The following is a 17393-nucleotide window of genomic DNA, read 5'->3' as shown; positions in this document are numbered from 1 at the left end:
AAAACCACCTTGTCTTATGATTTCCATGCACATCAATATCGCCTCTTCACGTTCTCCTCGAGCAAAGCGAATGTTGGCTTCACCCATGAGACCCCTCAGAGCTCTGGGAAGTTTACTTCGAGGCCTTTTCTCCTGTATAGGAAAAAGAAAAAAAAAAACATTTAGCTAAAATATAGTAATATTTTAGATTTCAATTCAAACTAATTAATAAATGCAGAAGATAATGAAAATGAAATTTCTTTTTAAAACTTAATATTCTAAATTGAGAACTAAGGACTAAATAACTTCAATACTGACTCATTAACATTCAAGTCTGTATTTCAGGAAAAAGTCTAAAATTAATCTCAGGAAAGAAATTATTCTAAAACATTCTCCAAAAAGATATACCTCAGAAAACTAAAAAAACAAGAACAAACTTCCTACAGTAGAAAGTTCAAAGCACAGTAAAATCCATGAAGAAAGCAAAAACCAATATGGTCAGGAATCACTAAATACTAATTAGAATAATAACAAATGTAGAACCTGATGCTGCAAAATGGATTTATGTGCCAGGAAACTTCTTATAATATAACCTACTGAAGATTCTCCTTCCTTCAAATTTATCTACTCAGAATAAACTTGATTAAAAAAATATCAAGTTATATTGGGGCGCCTGGATGTTTAAGCCAGTTAAGTGTCTAACTCTTGCTTTCGGCTCAGGTCATGATCTCAGGGTTGGTCATGAGATGGAGCCCTGTGCAGGGCTCCGTGCTCAGCGGGGAGTCCGCCTGAGATCCTCTCCCTCCCCACTCCCCCCACCCACCCACCCCTGCTCTCACTCATGTGTGCGCTCTCTCTCTCTCTCTCTCTCTCTCTCGCTAATAAATAAGTCTTTAAAAAAATATATCAAAGTTATAATATGGACCTTTTATTTTTTTAAAGATTTTATTTATTTTTTGACAGAGAGAGACAGCGAGAGAGGGAACACAAGCAGGGAGAGTGGAAGAGGGAGAAGCAGGCTTCCTGCTGAGCAGGGAGCCTGATGCGGGGCTCAATCCCAGGACCCCGGGATCATGACCTGAGCCGAAGGCAGACGTTTAACAACTGAGCCACCCAGGCGCCCCATAATACGGACATTTTAATAGCAAAACCATAGTACATTCTGACACATGCATAATTAAGGTTTTGCATTTTTAAAAATCTATATAAGATGAAACATAAGAAACCAGTAACAGTTGTCTATTTCCTTCCTCACAGTTTGAATTCTTTACAAATATATGTATAATTTAAAGATTCCTTTTTCAATTACTATGTCACACTTTTACCTTCCATTTATAAATACTAAAATAAGTATTTACTTTCATCATTTTCTTGGTTTCACGATTGAGAACCATCTCCAGTACAAACACATCGCCCGCAGTGGGTTGCTCAGGTGTTTCTTCTTCCTCCTCCTCCTCTTCTTCTTCTTCCTCCTCATCATCTTCATTCTCACCAAGCATGGAAGCAAAGACCTTGTGAACTGACTTACTGACTCCATCTGACATTTCTCCTGAAGAAAGACACATTAAGGATGTTGGATAAAAGAGATAGTTAATATGTTTAAGGAAGGACACAATTTTTAAAAAACCCACAAATTCTGAGCAACAGTCATTCTCATGAAATCATAACAATCATCTTAAGAATTCTGAACATCCAAAATAAATATAAAAAGAAATGTGTAAAATATAACACTGCCAATCAGTAAAATTTATTCCAGTAACAGAAAAATCATATGATCATCTTGATAAGGAGAAGCATTTGATAAAATCCAATTCCTAATAAATAATAAATAAATAAATAATAAATTTATCATTCCTAATAAAAATTCTAAGTCATCTAGAAATGGAAGGGAATAGCTTTAATTTGATAAGCAGTATCTACAAAAACCTTTCCACACAGTTAATGGTGAATTATTTAGTTACTGGGAATGAGACAAGGATGCTATCACCACTCCTTTCAACATTTTGCTGGAGGTCCTGGATAATATAAAAGAGAAGAGAAAAGGCATAGAGATGAAAGGAAGAAATAAAACTGTCATTATTCACAAATGATGTGATTATGTATATAGAAGATCCAAAAGAATGTACACACAAACTGCCAGAATACCTGAATTAAGCCAGGTTCCTGGATTCAAGGTCAATATACAAAAATTAACTGTAGTTTTTCTATCAGCAATAATGAACTGAAAGTGAAATTAAAAGAGGCCCTATTTGCATGATGTGTAGGAAAGGTACGCCAACAGTGATATTCAGTAATGCATAGGAGAAAAAAGACAATTAATTCCAGTGGCCATATATGCCAATTAGCAGATGCTGTCAAACTGTTCAAAACTGACCCTTCTGTTGTTCTGAATATATGTGCACACTCACCAAGGGTCCTGATAGAGCTCTGGGATGATTCCTTCCTGGGAAATGGGAAGTTTTATATCTTAAAAGGACTGATGGGATTATTTGAGCTGAGGCAATCTAATACATGTATGCCTACTGCTCCTGATAAGCAAGAATCGACTCAGTTAATCCCTTTTTCTAGGGAGGGCCTGATGGCCACTTCTCAGGGGCAGCTTTAGTCAACCAGGACTGGGAGGCAGCACCCAACGGTGCCTTCTACTACAGTTACACCTCAAACACCTGATGATGGAAGAGCTATTCCTCCCCTAAGCAGATAAGACCCACAAGTTATTAGAACAACTTCAGTCCTCTTTTCCACCCCACCTGCCTGACAAGGTAAGAAACCGTAGTAACCCCAATTTGCTCTCCTTTTTGCCCCTTCTTCTCCACTTGATCGAAGGAGGCAGGAATAAAGCTTGTTTTCTGTCTATCCTATTAGTATGTATTCTCTGTGTAAAGAGAGCTGTTTATAGGGGCGGGGGGGAAAGCCTCTACTTCCACTCCCTAGAACAAGAAAGTTCAATTTAGTTCTCAATCAGACACTATACACGAAGCTACATTCTAATTGATGGTTCAGTATCCCACGGAACTTGTCATGGGTAGATGAATACTAGGAACTATTATCAGTATTCTGATCACTAGAAAGGTGTATGAATCACTGGAAACTAATGAATTTGCATACTAGTTCCATCAATTAAGACTCTGATGGCTTTAATGAGTTTGGGACTAACCAAATCTAGTATCTGGACATGTGGAGCTGAGGACTGGATCCTAGAATGAGGCGACATACCAAGATACCTACTGTGTGTGAGGACCCATCTGGGCAGCCAACAGGACTTCCACTCTGGCATTTATATCTTATCTCCTATAACTAAAGCAGTTGTTTGGAAGCCACTTTGTACAGAAGTACAAACCATTACAATTTGGGGGAGTACAGTCTGGAAGTAATTAGTAACTGAAAGAGCCAATTTAAAAAACAATGACCTCAAAAAGGCTCCCATCTGAAACACTTTTCCAAAGGGCACCTGTGTGGCTCAGCCGGTTAAGCAACTGACTCTTGATTTTGGCTCAGGTCATGATTTCAGGGTCCTGGGATGGGTGGCGTGGGGCTCTGCGTTCAGTGGGGAATCTGCCTGAGGATTCTCTCTCTCCCTCTGCCCCTACCCCCAAGTGGCGCATGCACATGCTTGCTCTAAAATAAATCTTTTAAAAAATAAAAATAAACACTTTTCCACAAAAATAACCCACAAAACTACCCATCACCATATTCATTAACTCCACAAATATTTATTGAGCACCTATTATACACCATGCACTATGCTGATAAGCCAGGTAATCAACAACAGAATACCACTGCAATGAAAAAACAATGTTTTCATTAAATTATTAGGTACTCTTAATATTTAATGCAGGTGGCAAATGATTTTAACATACCTTCGTTGACATCTTTGTCTCGTGATTTGGTGGAGTCAATTCCTGATGATGATGGAACTTCAGAGTCATTTGGATTTTCTTCAGCTGATAACTTTCCTTTTTCCTGAAGACTCTGATTGAAAATTAATGATTCCAAAAATAATGCAGATTTAGTTCTCTCCAGTTGGGAATAGGGCATTTCCCTCATTTTCTCTTTCTATAAAACGAGCTCTGCAAACACATACAGTATGTGGAATCCAAACTTGAACAGTCAAAGCATTTCAGAGTACTTAGATCTCATTCCCCACGTCTGTCTGCAACAGTCACTTATGAAAAATAATTTAAAATACCTTGATGATTTCATCAATCTACACATTGTATCCTAGCTTTTCAAGTGAAAGGAGATGGATCATTATTAGCTGCATGAATTAGGAGAGAACCCACCAGTTAATTTCAAAGGGTGAGATTTTTATTTTCCCTCGGACTTCATGTAAGTGAAAAGGTAAGGAAAGTTCAGATATTCTAAAGTATGAAAAATTATGTGAGTGAAGATTTTGTTATCAGACAAGAAAATTCGCTTTTTTGTAGAAGATTACATCAATATCACTGGGAGACGCCTCAGAAAAGGGCCCTCGGTTGAGAAATAAACTGCCGCCTAAAGAAGAGAGGTGAGTTGCTCACCCTAACACAAAAGAGACTTAGTGGCGAAGCTAGGACTAGAATCAGAAACTCTGACGGGATGAGGGAGGACGGGGGTGGGAAGAGAAGGGGAGGGGGGGAGAGAGGGAGAGGGAGAGAGAGAGAGAGAGAGAGAGAGAGAGAGAGAGAGGAGGGGGCGGGGGGGGGGGGGGTTACCACAGAAACAAGTTTTTGGCGAGGGGAATTTTTAAAGAGGAGATTAACACAAGGATGAGAGGTGAGAACCCGGGTTTGGGGAAGAAGGGGAAGAAGCTGCTGGGAGTTCCGGCCCGCCCCATCACAACGAACGGGGCCATATAGGTCCCATTCGTGTATTAGGGCGACAAGACAGTGAGGAGAGTCCTGGCCTAGCATCGCCTCACTTTCTTCTCGCGGGTTTTTCTCTCTTCTCTCCGCCTTTCGAACTCCTCAAAGGAGATCTTCCCTTCCAGGTAGTCGATGAGCTCCGGGCTGAAACCCGACATGTCTGGGGGGGTGCGGAGATACAGCACCAGGTGTCAGGACAGAGAACCGGAAAAGCAAGATTTTATCCTGCTCCGGGGCGCCGAGAGAAGCGACCCGGCGTTCTCCTGGGAAACGGGCCCGGCCGGCGCTGCAGCCGCTGCGCTCGGGTTCCGCGGGAGCATCTGGCGCGGCTTCCTTCCAGGCGGCGGGAGCGGGATCTTCCGGGCGGAGTCCGGGGCTCTGGGCCTCGCCTGCTATGCTGGCTTACGCCTCCTATTGAAGATGATTGGGGAGTTAAAAAAAAAAAAAAAAAGAAAAGAAAAGAAAAGAAAAAGTGCTTTAAAGAAATTTTCCTTAACCTGGATCGTTTCTCTCAATTCTTCATTAGGATTCTTATTCCCAATTCATTTCCTTTTCTGAATGTTTGTTTTTTAATTTGAACTTTGCTGTAGTGATTATTTTCTTAATTTAACCATCTGCACTGTCACGTACATGTTCACTTTCCGTTGTTCCCCTGCCATAGAAGGCGAAAAGTCCTCTCCCAATTTGTGCTCTAAATCTCATCTCCTCCACCAATGGCACCATCAGTTAGTTTTCCTGTCTTCCATGAATCCTCAAACTCTCCCTTCCTCAGGGCTCCTTCTCAGTCTGTAAATAAGTTTATCAGGACTTCTTGTTCCACCTATCAGTCCTACCCAAGTTTTCTTCTTTTCTTAACAAACTTTTAGAAAGAATCAAATGCTTGATGTGATTACCATATACTCTTGCTCATTTACTGTAGGACGCGTACTGGCTTATGTGTTTTACATACATTGCCCAAAATAATCCTTAAAAACAGATGTTGCTATTCTTTTTTTTTTAAGATTTTATTTATTTGACAGAGAGAGACACAGCGAGAGAGGGAACACAAGCAGGGGGAGTGGAAGAGGGAGAAGCAGGCTTCCCGCACAGCAGGGAGCCAGATGCGGGGCTTGATCCCAGGACACTGGGACCATGACCTGAGCCAAGGCAGATGCTTAAGGACTGAGCCACCCAGGTGCCCCCAGATGTTGCTATTTTTAAAGCCAAAGTCCTGTATCTAATAAGGAGCAGAGCCAGGATGTGAACCCTTGTCTATCTGACCCCAAATCCCATGCGTGGAATTAATATTGTATATGGCCTCCCCTCAATGGAACTATTCTTTACCTTCTGAACACTCCTGTGGTCTGTATTTTACCTTGTATTAATATTTCTATTATTACTATTTCTCCACTGTCCTATTCTAGAGACACTGTCTGTCAACATCCTGAGAACAGTACTACCTGATTCATCTTTGTGAACTCTAGTAATCTATCAAAACACACTTATGAATTAAATTGGATGGACTTGAAAGTGTATTGGAAATGGGCAAGAGCGTTGAGGTATGGGGACTGCATCTTGACATAAAGCTAAGTTTAAAGACAAGTTACGAGGAGCCTGTCACTTAGCCATTAGTACCTCTTTGTTACAATCTGGATGAGGATAAGCAACAGTAGGATGGTAGAATGAAAGCCACGACCCCAAGACTTAGAGGTGAGAGAAAAATACCTCAGAGCTAGAAGTCCTCCCCTTTCTCATGATGAAGAACCCTCAGCACTCTACCTGGGTATAAAATATGGAGGCTAGCAGGGTGGGTTGGATTAAGGTTCTCAAAAGACATCATTTATAGGGAAATTCTCCCCTGAATTTCTCCAGGCAGTCAGGGAACTACATCTAAGAGGAAATCAAGGGTCTGGTCATAACTTCCTAGGGGAAAAGAAGGGAATCGAGGCAGGAAATATGCTCACCTCATAAGAACTCTCTCCTAAGACCCAGACGGCTTAGACCAACTTGTTTCATTATTAGCTCCCTGGAATATGGAATAACAATTGTGAAGCTGTAGATTCACGTTGGGGAGAATAGAGAACAGGGAGCATGGGGTGGAAGGATAGCTTTTATGCTGTTGATAAAGAGACAACAGACCCAAAATGGAATCACTTGTGCTAAACCCACATCACAAAACTAAGACTTAATGCTTAACTTAGTTACAGTTTCAACCTCTCTCAGGAGTGAAATCTTAAGCCTGTCGATCTGTAATTACCTGGTCAGCACTAGTGAGGTGACCTCACTGCATGATAGACCTCTGCTGTCCCCTAAAGGGAGGTGACCTTGCAAACAATCTACTCTCTGCTAGTAACTTCCTTGTCCCACCTTCTAGCTACAAAAGTCTTTCATTGTGTACAGCTCTTTGGAGCTCCTATTTGTTAGATGATGCCTAATTCATGGTTCATTGAATAAAGCCAATGAGATCTTTAAAATTTACTTTAAAGTTTGAATTTTATTTTAAACACTGCTATGGAACACCTTGTGGACACGAAGTTCTTTTTTTTTTAAGATTTTATTTATTTATTTTGACAGAGAGAGACAGTGAAAGAGGGAACGCAAGCAAGGGGAGTGGGAGAGGGAGAAGCAGGCTTCCTGTGGAGCAGGGAGCTGGATGTGGGGCTCAATCCCAGGACTCTGTGGTCATGACCTGAGCCAAAGGCAGACGATTAACAACTGAGCCACCCAGGTGCCCCAGACACGAAAGTTCTTTTACAACTCAGAGTATAGAAACATATCTTATAAAATTGTAATCTTACTCTTTTTCTTTTCTCCACTTCCTTGTAAGTGGTTTGTCCCCTGGTGAGTCAGAGGCATCCGTATTACCTTGAGATGAAGTGGAATTGTTCTAGAAGTAATAAAAATAGCAAGAAGAAACCTTTCAGACTTTCTGAGTGCTTTTGGGAATCAAAATGGAATGTCTGAAGGAAGCAGAACATTGAATTTGTGCCATTACAATAGAATTAAGAGTACACAGAGGAGATGACTCCATCCTTTCTCCTCCTGAGGGGAGGAACCAGAATGGGGTGTGATCCTTTTGGGGAGACAATTTTTCCATAATTCTCTCACTTTTCTGCAAAAGCTTGTGACAACTTTCAATCTGGGCTATATTTTCAAAGATGTCTGTAGAACAAACAACCTTGAAAGAGGAATTATCTTTCCCTGGAGCAGAGGACAGATTTGTTTTCTGACCAGTACACTAAATATAATGTTTCCCTCTGGGGCAAAGGTTGGGTGTGTTGCTAGTAGCCCCTTATAAAAGTGGGGATTTCCTAAGTTTGGGGTTCCTCAGCTGTGGCACAAACCCACTTGTGTGCAGCATATACTTGAACGCACCTCCATGTGACTCCCATGATACTTGGGGGGATAAGGAGAGCCAATGCGGATGTAAAACTCATGCTGCCCGCAGCTCCATGAGTAATAAAGTCTGTTGCCTCAGCCTAAGAGTCTCATGTGTCTGACAGAATCTGAAACTGCAACAGGATAGTGTGCGGCTTACAAGTAGAGCAGAACCTCACACCCTTAATGGTTCTTGACTCCCCTAGATCTGTGATAGGGGACAATAGGTCATGTCCTGAGAATGGAGTACTCATCAAAGAGGAACAGAGTCAGTGTTGAAAGGCTGTCAGAGACCTATGGAAAGAATTACCATGGGCCCCTTGAGAACCTGAATCTCGTACAAAACATTGATTTTCACTGGAGGAAACATGACACTTCTGCTCTTTTCCTAGCAATGGCTCTCAGCCAAGAAAAATATCCTTTCCCCTGTGGGATTTTAGAAATGTCTGTAGGGAAGTTTGGGTTGTCAAAATAATAGGGCAGGGGTGGGGAAATGACTGACATACAGTGTCTGAGGACCAGGGATGCTAAATGGTCATACAAGTGGAGACTTGTCCTTCCCCAATTGCCAATAGCATCACCATCAAGAAACTCTAGTCAGGCCTTCCATCAACAGCTACCTGCCAACGGTGAGGAGTTTTCCAGCAGAAGGATGCATGCTCCTGCCTTGAGATTGTGTAAGCTCCTAGCTAAAAGTCCATGTGGATGCTCTTCCTTTTCAAAGGCCCTGAAACATAAGCATTCCCTTTGTGGAGGTATTGACACCAGAGTAGGGGTCGTAAAAGGGAAAGGGAAAAACCAGCCACTGGTCTTGAGTAGAACTGGACAGTGGTAAAACACTCCTTACCATTCTACCCTTTATCTGAATAACATATTTTTATGAGGAATAGTTCATTAGTAATCACTTATATCTTTTAAATGGTAAGAAACATAATCTTGACATTAACTAGAAGTAACTTCTATTACTGTGTGAATAATAGAATAGCACACCTTCACTTCAAGACATATTTATTGGACACTTGCTATATGCAGAGCATTGTGCTAGGTGCTGGAGAAATAAAAATGGCTTAGATATAATCTCTGCTCACAAAGACCTCACAACACTCCAGGGAAAACAGGCACATATACAACTACTTAAAACAGAACAAATTAGGGGTGCCTGGGTGGCTCAGTTGGTTAAGCATCTGTCTTTGGCTCAGGTCATGAACCCGGTGTCCTGGGATCGAGTCCTGCATTGGGCTCCCTGCTCAGCGGGGAGTTTTCTTCTCCTCCCTTTGCCTCTCCCCGCTGCTGGTGCATGTACTCTTTCTCTCCCTCAAATGAATAAATTAATCTTTTCTAAAGAAAAGAATTAAACCAGATTCAGAAACCTATTTTTGCATAAATACTTTATTATTGATATTGAGTATCAATGATCCACAAAAAGCCACAGAAGACTATTGTGGAATGTACAGACTAATGTTTCTATGATGTCAATATTTGCATTCTAGTACAATGCTCTTTTTGTAGGAATCACAGAGAAAATGATGCAGCTCTCCATAATGATACAGGAAAAGTAGTATTCCAAATGAAAATACAAGAATCAGAATAATTCAGCCTGAGCTGGTAGGAAGAGGAGAAGATTGGTTGTAAAAGAAGGGAATTCTACCCATTTCTATTCTCCCTTCTTAAGGACGTGTGTGGAGAAAAACCAGAGCTGGATTGTGGTTAGGATATTTCATGTCCACCTCTGAATATGGTGGCAGGTAATATCTCCTAGAGACCCTAGCAACTCCTAGAATCCCAAAGGTTTTTTCTTTCCATTTCAACTTAATTGTGGCTATTTATCACTTCTTCTCCCTTGGTATGAAACTGTAAGGTTTCTCAATAACATATGCTGAAAGTGGGAATGCATCTTCTTTTCAGGAAAAAGACAAATTTTAAGCCCAAATCTCTATTACATATAATGAACTATAGTAAAAAATAGCAGAGTCTCTTTCAAATAAAAACATTTATTGATAAAAGGTAATTAGCATACAAGTTTTAAGGAGAAGCTTAAAAGAAATGTAATTTAGAAGATCATCTCTTCTGACCCTGCGGTGTTTTTGTAATTCTTACAGATAGGTGCAGTGCTCTACATCGGTGTTTATGGTTTTACAGAGTAGAAAAAAGCCTTCAAAAATACGCACATAAGTCACATTTGTCCCAGAGGTCAATCTATTTATATGTAAATCTGGAAATGTAGAATAAAATCATTATAAATTGACAAATAAGTGGAGGGGGAAAAGGTTTAGCCATAACCATGATTGAATTTTTCTAACGTGAAGCTTCATCTGTAGTTTTAAAATAGCCAGACACCTGAAAGAACAAGAAAATGTTATCAAGAAATAGAAAGTGAAGACTATACAAGCAAAACAATGACCCCCCTTTTTTTTAAGATTAATTTATTTGAGAGAGAGAGAGTGCAGGAGGAAAGGCAGAGGGAAACAGAGAAGGAGTTTTATTTTTTTAAGGTTTTTTATTTATTTATTTGACAGAGAGAGAGAGAGAGAGAGAGCAAGAGAGGGAACACAAGCAGGGGGAGTGGGAGAGGGAGAAGCAGGCTCCCTGCCGAGCAGGGAGCCTGATGTGGGACTCGATCCCTGGGATCATGACCTGAGCCAAAGTCAGATGCTTAATGACTGAGCCACCCAGGCGCCCCTAGAGATCAGTTTCTGCAATTTATAAATGAAGAAACCAAGGCTTACAACCGACTTGTATACAACTCTGTCTCATACTGAAGCAGGTGCTGTGGTATTTTTTTTTAATTTTATTTTATTATGTTATGTTAGTCACCATACATTACATCATTAGTTTTTGATGTAGTGTTCCATGATTCATTGTTTGCATATAACACCCAGTGCTCCATTCAATATGTGCCCTCTTTAATACCCATCACCAGGCTAACCCATCCCCCCACTACCCTCCCCTCTAGAACCCTCAGTTTGTTTCTCAGAGTCCATAGTCTCTCATGGTTCATCTCTCCCTCCTATTTCCCCCCCTACATTTTTCCCTTCCTACTGTCTTCTTTTTTTTGTTTTGTTTTTTTTAACATATAATGTGTTATTTGTTTCAGAGGTACAGGTCTGTGATTCATCAGTCTTACACAATTCACAGCGCTCACCATAGCACATACCGAGCCACCCCATCCCTCCCACCCCCCACCACTCCAGCAACCCTCAGCTTGTTTCCTGAGATTAAGAATTTCTCATATCAGTGAGATCATATGATACATGTCTTTCTCAGATTGACTTATTTCGCTTAGCATAATACCCTCTAGTTCCATCCACATTGTTGCAAATGGCAAGATTTCGGGGTTTTTGATGGCTGCATAATATTCCATTGTAGTATTAACAACTGTTCTGTTTTAGTGTCTAATAGCCTAGGGCCTAAGTGTGAATAATAGTCAAGGGAACCCTTCATTAACATCTTTCTGTTTATTCTGTCTTATTTCTCATTGTAGGAGCTGTCAAGTGCATATGCCACATGGTAAACTGCATCTTCCTGTTAGAATAAGAAACATTATTTTAAAAAATCATCACATTTAAAAAGGAACTAATAATCAAAACCCTTTCACATGCACAATAAAGTGCAACAATGGTATACTTCCTCAGAATTCCATCCCTAGCTTGTGGAAGAATGGGAGTAGATTTTATATTTTATTTTTTAAAGATTTATTTATTTATTAGAGAAAGAGAGCAAGAGAGTACAAGCAGGGGGAGCAGCAGAGGGAGAGGGAGAGAAACAGGCTCCCTGCTGAGCAGGGAGACAAATGCAGAACTCGATCCCAGGACCCTGGGATTGTGACCTGAGCAGAAGGCAGACACTTAACTAACTGAGCCACCCAGATGCCCCTGGGAGATTTTAATTATGATTCAGTTCTTTTTATTATTGAGCCAAACAAAAAGCTAATAGACTAGAATCACAATGTATTTTCTTGGAATACAGCATACCTGGTTTATTTTAATGGTAAATATTTATTTGATAGGAAAGCTAAGGTAATAAGAATAAGACTAGGGGCAACTGCGGCATGTATTGCATGGAGCACTGGGTGTTATAGGCAAACAATGAATCGTGGAACACTACATCAAAAACTAATGATGTACTATGTGGTGACTAACGTAATTTAAAAAAAGAAAAAAAATCATAAGTTGTCATTTCTTTTTTTTTTTTTAAGTCCCAACATGGGGCTTGAACTCATGACCCTGAGATCAAGACCTGAGTTGAGATCAAGAGTCAGACACCTAACCAACTGAGTCACCCAGGTGCCCAAACTATTATTTCTTTTTAAAATTAGACAATGAAATACAAGAACCAAATCCAAATATTAATAGTGATGAGTATCATCAGAACTGAGCACATGTTTCTATGAGAAAATAAAATCATTTTTCAAATAAATACTTTCAAAATCTCTTTATGACTGAGTTGTATAATTGGACAGATCCTGGGGATAAAGGAATAACTTACCTGTGTTCAGAGGAAACATTCAGCCTTTGAGGTAATTAGGAAAGGAGTTTTTCTGCTCTTCATAATCTGCAAATGCAGAAGCAAGAAGTTCTGATTGGAAAGAGAGAGGTCTAGGATTCTCATTCATGAAGAAAGTGTTTGGAAACCTCCCGAGATCAAGACCTCTTCCCTTAAAATATGCCTGAAGAGTTCTGAAAAACTGAAGAGAGAAAGAAAGTGTTCAATGCTATATGTAAATTAAACATAAAAAGTACTCAGAGACATTTTTTCCCCTCTGTGAATTGACTTAAGGGCCAATCTAGGAGACAGGAGGTGGAAAACCCAGAAATAGAAATACATATTTTGACTACTTCTCCTTCTTCCCCTCTGATGTGGGAATCAAAGGCAGAAGAAAAATTATTAAATTTCTTTACTATTTCCAGCCCATTGACAAATCCTTGAAACAGGCAAAGTGACATTCCTCTAGGGACTCAGCTGCCCCAATGTTGATACTTTTGCTAAGGGCAAAACTAATCTTAACCCGACCCCCAGGATTCTGTAAGTCTACTTTAATGTATAAAAATTCCTTTGGAAACTTCCTTTATCTCTACCCCCCAAGATACATGTCAGCAATCATCCCCCAAGTATATGACCCGCCGATATACATCTGAAGGGTCTCATGACTCAGGTTTTATTAGACAGTAATAAATGACCTTTTCCCAACAATAGTTAGCCCCCTCAAGATCCTGGAAACCTTGCTTCCAAAGATCCTTAGAGACTTACTCTATCCTTCGCCCCCTCCCATCTTGAAAGTATACAATGGGCCACTCCTCATGACCCCAGTGAAGCTCTTGCTGCCCACGGGTCCTGTCCCTGGGCTTTAATAAAATCACTTTTTGCACCAAAGTCATCTCAAGAATTCTTGTCTGTCGGCTTTGAACCCTAACATTCTTCCATACATCACCCTCCACTGTTCTTTACCTGCCTTCTTTCTGACATTTCAACCCTAAACAAGATAATTTAGCATTCTTGGTGGAGATTGAGAGAGGAATATCAATTATTTAATAGCATCACAGTCAGAGGGTTTGTTGTAAACCACCTCTGAACCACTTAGGTCAGAGATTAAATTGAATTTCACAGTGATCAGAGCTCCATGCCTCCTCTCTGACTGAAGGTGAGATCCCAGGCATTATCTTCTACACCAGAGCTTTTAGATGCAGTTTTTCAACTTTCCTTTAGGAAATGGATACACAGAAGCTTACAAAGGGCTACGTGGTTGTTTGAACCCTATATTGTTATATTTTACATCAGTTTCCATAAGGAAATAGTATTTTGAAATAGTAATGTCAGCATGTTTATTGTATTTGGCATATTTTTAAACGAGAATTTTTGCTGATGTTTTGAATTCTATTTCCTAGATAACTTTATGTTGAAAATAATGCCTGGCGGTGGGGGGGTACTGGCTGGCTCAGTGAGTGGAAGGTGCAACTCTTGGTCTTGGGGTTGTGGGTTCAAGCCCCACATTGCATATAGAGATTACTTAAAAATAAATCTAAAAAAAAAAAGAAAGAAAATAATGCCTGGTAAATTGATAAGAATGCAGGTCAATTTTCAGTCTTTGCAATTGAGCTTTGCATATGCTGGTCATATGAGAATCTGTTTTATTATCAATCTGAACTGTGCAAAAATAATTTCCCTGCTACGCTCTTGATTTTGTGTATCTATGAGAAATCCAGTCTATAAAGTAAATGTGTATGTAAGATCATTTAAAAATGTAATGTGTTGTATAACAAATCTAAATTTGTTTCTCCTTACAAAAACAGATGTAGACTGGCCAGAAGAACAATAGGATACCAGCCACAAGACTAGCAAAGCCCTTGACCAGTCCTGTTAAGGAATCTTCTTGGCACTTGGTAGCCTCCTCTCCACTGTGCTCTAGCAGAGGGCAGTCCAGAGAGGTGCTAATTTCACCCTGTAGCCCAGCATGTCCCAGTGTACACTCTTACCAGATCTCGATTTCTGGGGTTGTTGAGTGACTTCCATTTCTCTTCATTTCTCAACGTGGCTCCATGCACAAGCCCAGATAGCACCAGGGCAACCCACAGCAGCAGGAATGCTTTGGGCATGGTGGAACGAAGCTAAGCAGAAGGAAGGATCGGGGAAATGTTGATGGTTAGAGAAGAAAGAAAGAGAAAGAAAAGAAAAAAGGAGGATGGGGAGAAAGAGGTAAAAGAAGGGAGGGCAAAAGTGGAAAAGAGAAAGAGGAAATATTTTTAAAGAGAGACAAGGAGGAAAAAATAGTATATTGGTTCCCCTGAATTTCGCAGCCCTCTTTTCTCCACATTCATTTGCAAATGAAGACTCCCCCCAAATCCAGCTGATTGCCTCAAAGAGGTCCATGATGATTAGAACATTATACAGTGATAAGCAAAGCAATTATGAATACAGCCTAAAGAGTCTGAGTATGCCTTTTCATCTTTGAAAAAAATGCACTTTGTTGTCTCCAAAGAAAGTGCAATTCTTTTTTTTTTAAACTTTTTTTTAAAGGTTTTACTTATTTATTTGACAGAGAGAGACAGTGAGAACAGGAACACAAGCAGGGGGGAGTCGGGGAGGGAGAAGCAGGCTTCAGCAGAGCAGGGAGCCCGATGCGATGTGGGGCTGGATCCCAGGACCTGGGATCATAACCTGAGCCAAAGGCAAACACTTAATGACTGAGCCACCCAGGTGCCCCAGAAACAGCAATTCTTAAAAAACAAAACAAAAAAACCTTGAAGTACTTAAGTATTAAGATAGCACTCTTGATAAATGAAGGACAAGGAGGAGGAGGAGGCGAAAAGAGAAAAGAAAACATATACCCCAAACTGAGAAATATACTGCACACACACACAGACACACAACACACCAGCATAAGTATAGGTCGTCTCCCAACCCAATGTGTGAAATGGAAATGAAACACACAGGAAAGGCTGATAAAACTTACCAGGAGTTGGACTTTGGCTGGCCCTGGTTGGCTACCCTGTTTACAATCTGCAAGGCAATTCGTGGCTACTTGTAACCAGTGGACCAGCTGCAGGCGGGAGTCAATGACGTGAGCATGGGGAGTGGAAAAATAATGATTCCATTTTCATCCATGGCACCAAAGATCCTTGAGAATCACATCTTTAAGCTTCCTCAGGGGTGATACTGAACTTATTTGTCTTCTAAATACAGCAGCGGCTCCTCTAACCTGTGAACATTTTATGTGGTTTTTATGAAACACACAAAGCACTTCTACACAGCAAAGTGGCTTTTTACTTTTTCACTCTTAAGGGTATACACAGCAGCTGACAATATGCTGATGATTACCTACCTAATAGAATGCTCCTTTGGAGATATCAGCTTTTCAAATTAACATCATTTTTTGAACAGGAAATTCTATTGCAAGAGATAAAATTGTTCCTTGTGACCTACACCTTATATTTCTTCTGAGAATCTCAAAAAGCTTTACAGGTTTTAAATAGCAGCATGGTTTATCATAAAAACCCTTCAAAATAGAGCAAAAAGAGAGCATGTGTTTCTTGGAAAAAAGAAACGTTGCTATACGTATCGCATCTCCTTGCTGCATAATATGCCATCCAAAGAAAATGGGTGGAGAAATGGGACTTGATTTGTGAAATTGCTTCCACTGCAATAATTCAGAACAATTCAGGACAAGGTCTTTGTGAGAAGGCTAGTAATCTGGACTAGAAATTAGAATACCTGGCTATGGTCTGTCTTGCTGTATTGACCCTGGGCAAGTCACTATGACCTTCATTTGTTCATTCCTTTCTTCATCCATGCAGCAAACTTTTTTTTTTTTTAAGATTTATTTATTTATTTGAGAGAAAGAGAGTGTGTGAGGGTTAGGTTTCAGGCCACCACAATAAACTGAATATCACAAACAGGACAGTCAAATGAATTTTTTTGGTTTTCCAGTGCATATAAAAGTTATGGTTGCACTATACTACAGTATATTAAGTGTGCAAGATCATTATGTCTAAAAAAATAATGTACATACCTTAATTTAAAAGTGCTTTATTGCTAAAAAACCAAAAACGAAACAAACAAACAAAAACAAAAACAAAACAGCTAACCATCACCTGAGCTTTCAGTGACTCATCATGTTTTTGCTGGTGGAAGCTCTTGCTGTGATGTCAGTGGCTGCTTGACTGATCAGGGTGGTAGTTACTGAAGGTTGGGGTGGCAGGGGCAGTTTCTTAAAATAAGATAAAAGTGAAGTTTATCACATCAATTGACTCTTCCTTTCATGAACGATTTCTCTATAGTAAGCAATGCTATTTGATAGCATTTTACCCACTTCTCAAGTTTTATCATCAAATTGTAAATCAGTCCCATCTTCAGGCTCCACTTCTAATTCTAGTTCTCTTGCCATTTCCACCACATCTGCAGTAATTTCCTCCACTAAAGTGTTGAACCCCTCAAAGTCATCCATGAGAGTTGGAATCAACTTCTTCCAAACCCCCGTGAATGTTGGCATTTTAATCTCTTCCCATGAATCACGAATGTCCTCAATGGCATCTAGAATGGTGAATCCTTTCCAAAAGGTTTTCCATTTATTTTGCCCAGATCCATCAGAGAAATCACTATCTATGGCAGCTATGGCCTTATGAAATGTATTTCCTTGACCCAAGGGCTGCAGAATGGAAGTTGTGTCCGTAGGCATGAAACAACATTACCCTTATTGTACGTCTCTATCAGAGCTCTTGG

General features: G+C 40.2%; 2 protein-coding genes across 2 annotated transcripts in view; both read right to left on the bottom strand.

Moving 5' to 3' along the window:
- Positions 1-5068, bottom strand: part of GTF3C3 (general transcription factor IIIC subunit 3) — a 47353-nt gene extending 42285 nt beyond the window's left edge. The window contains exons 1-4 of the mRNA XM_025894253.2: positions 4880-5068; positions 3840-3951; positions 1338-1528; positions 9-132 (exon numbers count right to left, since the gene is read on the bottom strand). Coding sequence (XP_025750038.1) covers positions 9-132; positions 1338-1528; positions 3840-3951; positions 4880-4981 — 529 coding nt within the window. The 5' untranslated portion in view covers positions 4982-5068. The remainder of the gene's footprint in view (positions 1-8; positions 133-1337; positions 1529-3839; positions 3952-4879) is intronic.
- Positions 5069-10151: 5083 nt separating this feature from the next.
- CUNH2orf66 (chromosome unknown C2orf66 homolog) lies at positions 10152-15893 on the bottom strand. Its single transcript, XM_025850648.2, has 4 exons — positions 15628-15893; positions 14651-14782; positions 12666-12864; positions 10152-10517 (listed from the first exon to the last, which is right to left on the bottom strand). The coding sequence occupies exons 2-3, from the start codon at positions 14768-14770 to the stop codon at positions 12685-12687; spliced, it is 300 nt and encodes a 99-aa protein (XP_025706433.2). The 5' UTR covers positions 14771-14782; positions 15628-15893; the 3' UTR covers positions 10152-10517; positions 12666-12684.
- Between the last annotated feature and the right edge of the window lie 1500 nt (positions 15894-17393).

The sequence above is a fragment of the Callorhinus ursinus genome, unplaced genomic scaffold, assembly GCF_003265705.2.
Source record: "Callorhinus ursinus isolate GAN/ISIS: 27379988/994484 unplaced genomic scaffold, GSC_fseal_2.0 scaffold2, whole genome shotgun sequence".
Taxonomy (NCBI): domain Eukaryota; kingdom Metazoa; phylum Chordata; class Mammalia; order Carnivora; family Otariidae; genus Callorhinus; species Callorhinus ursinus.
Note: the sequence above shows the minus strand (reverse complement) of the source record. Positions and strands in the feature narration are given on the sequence as shown.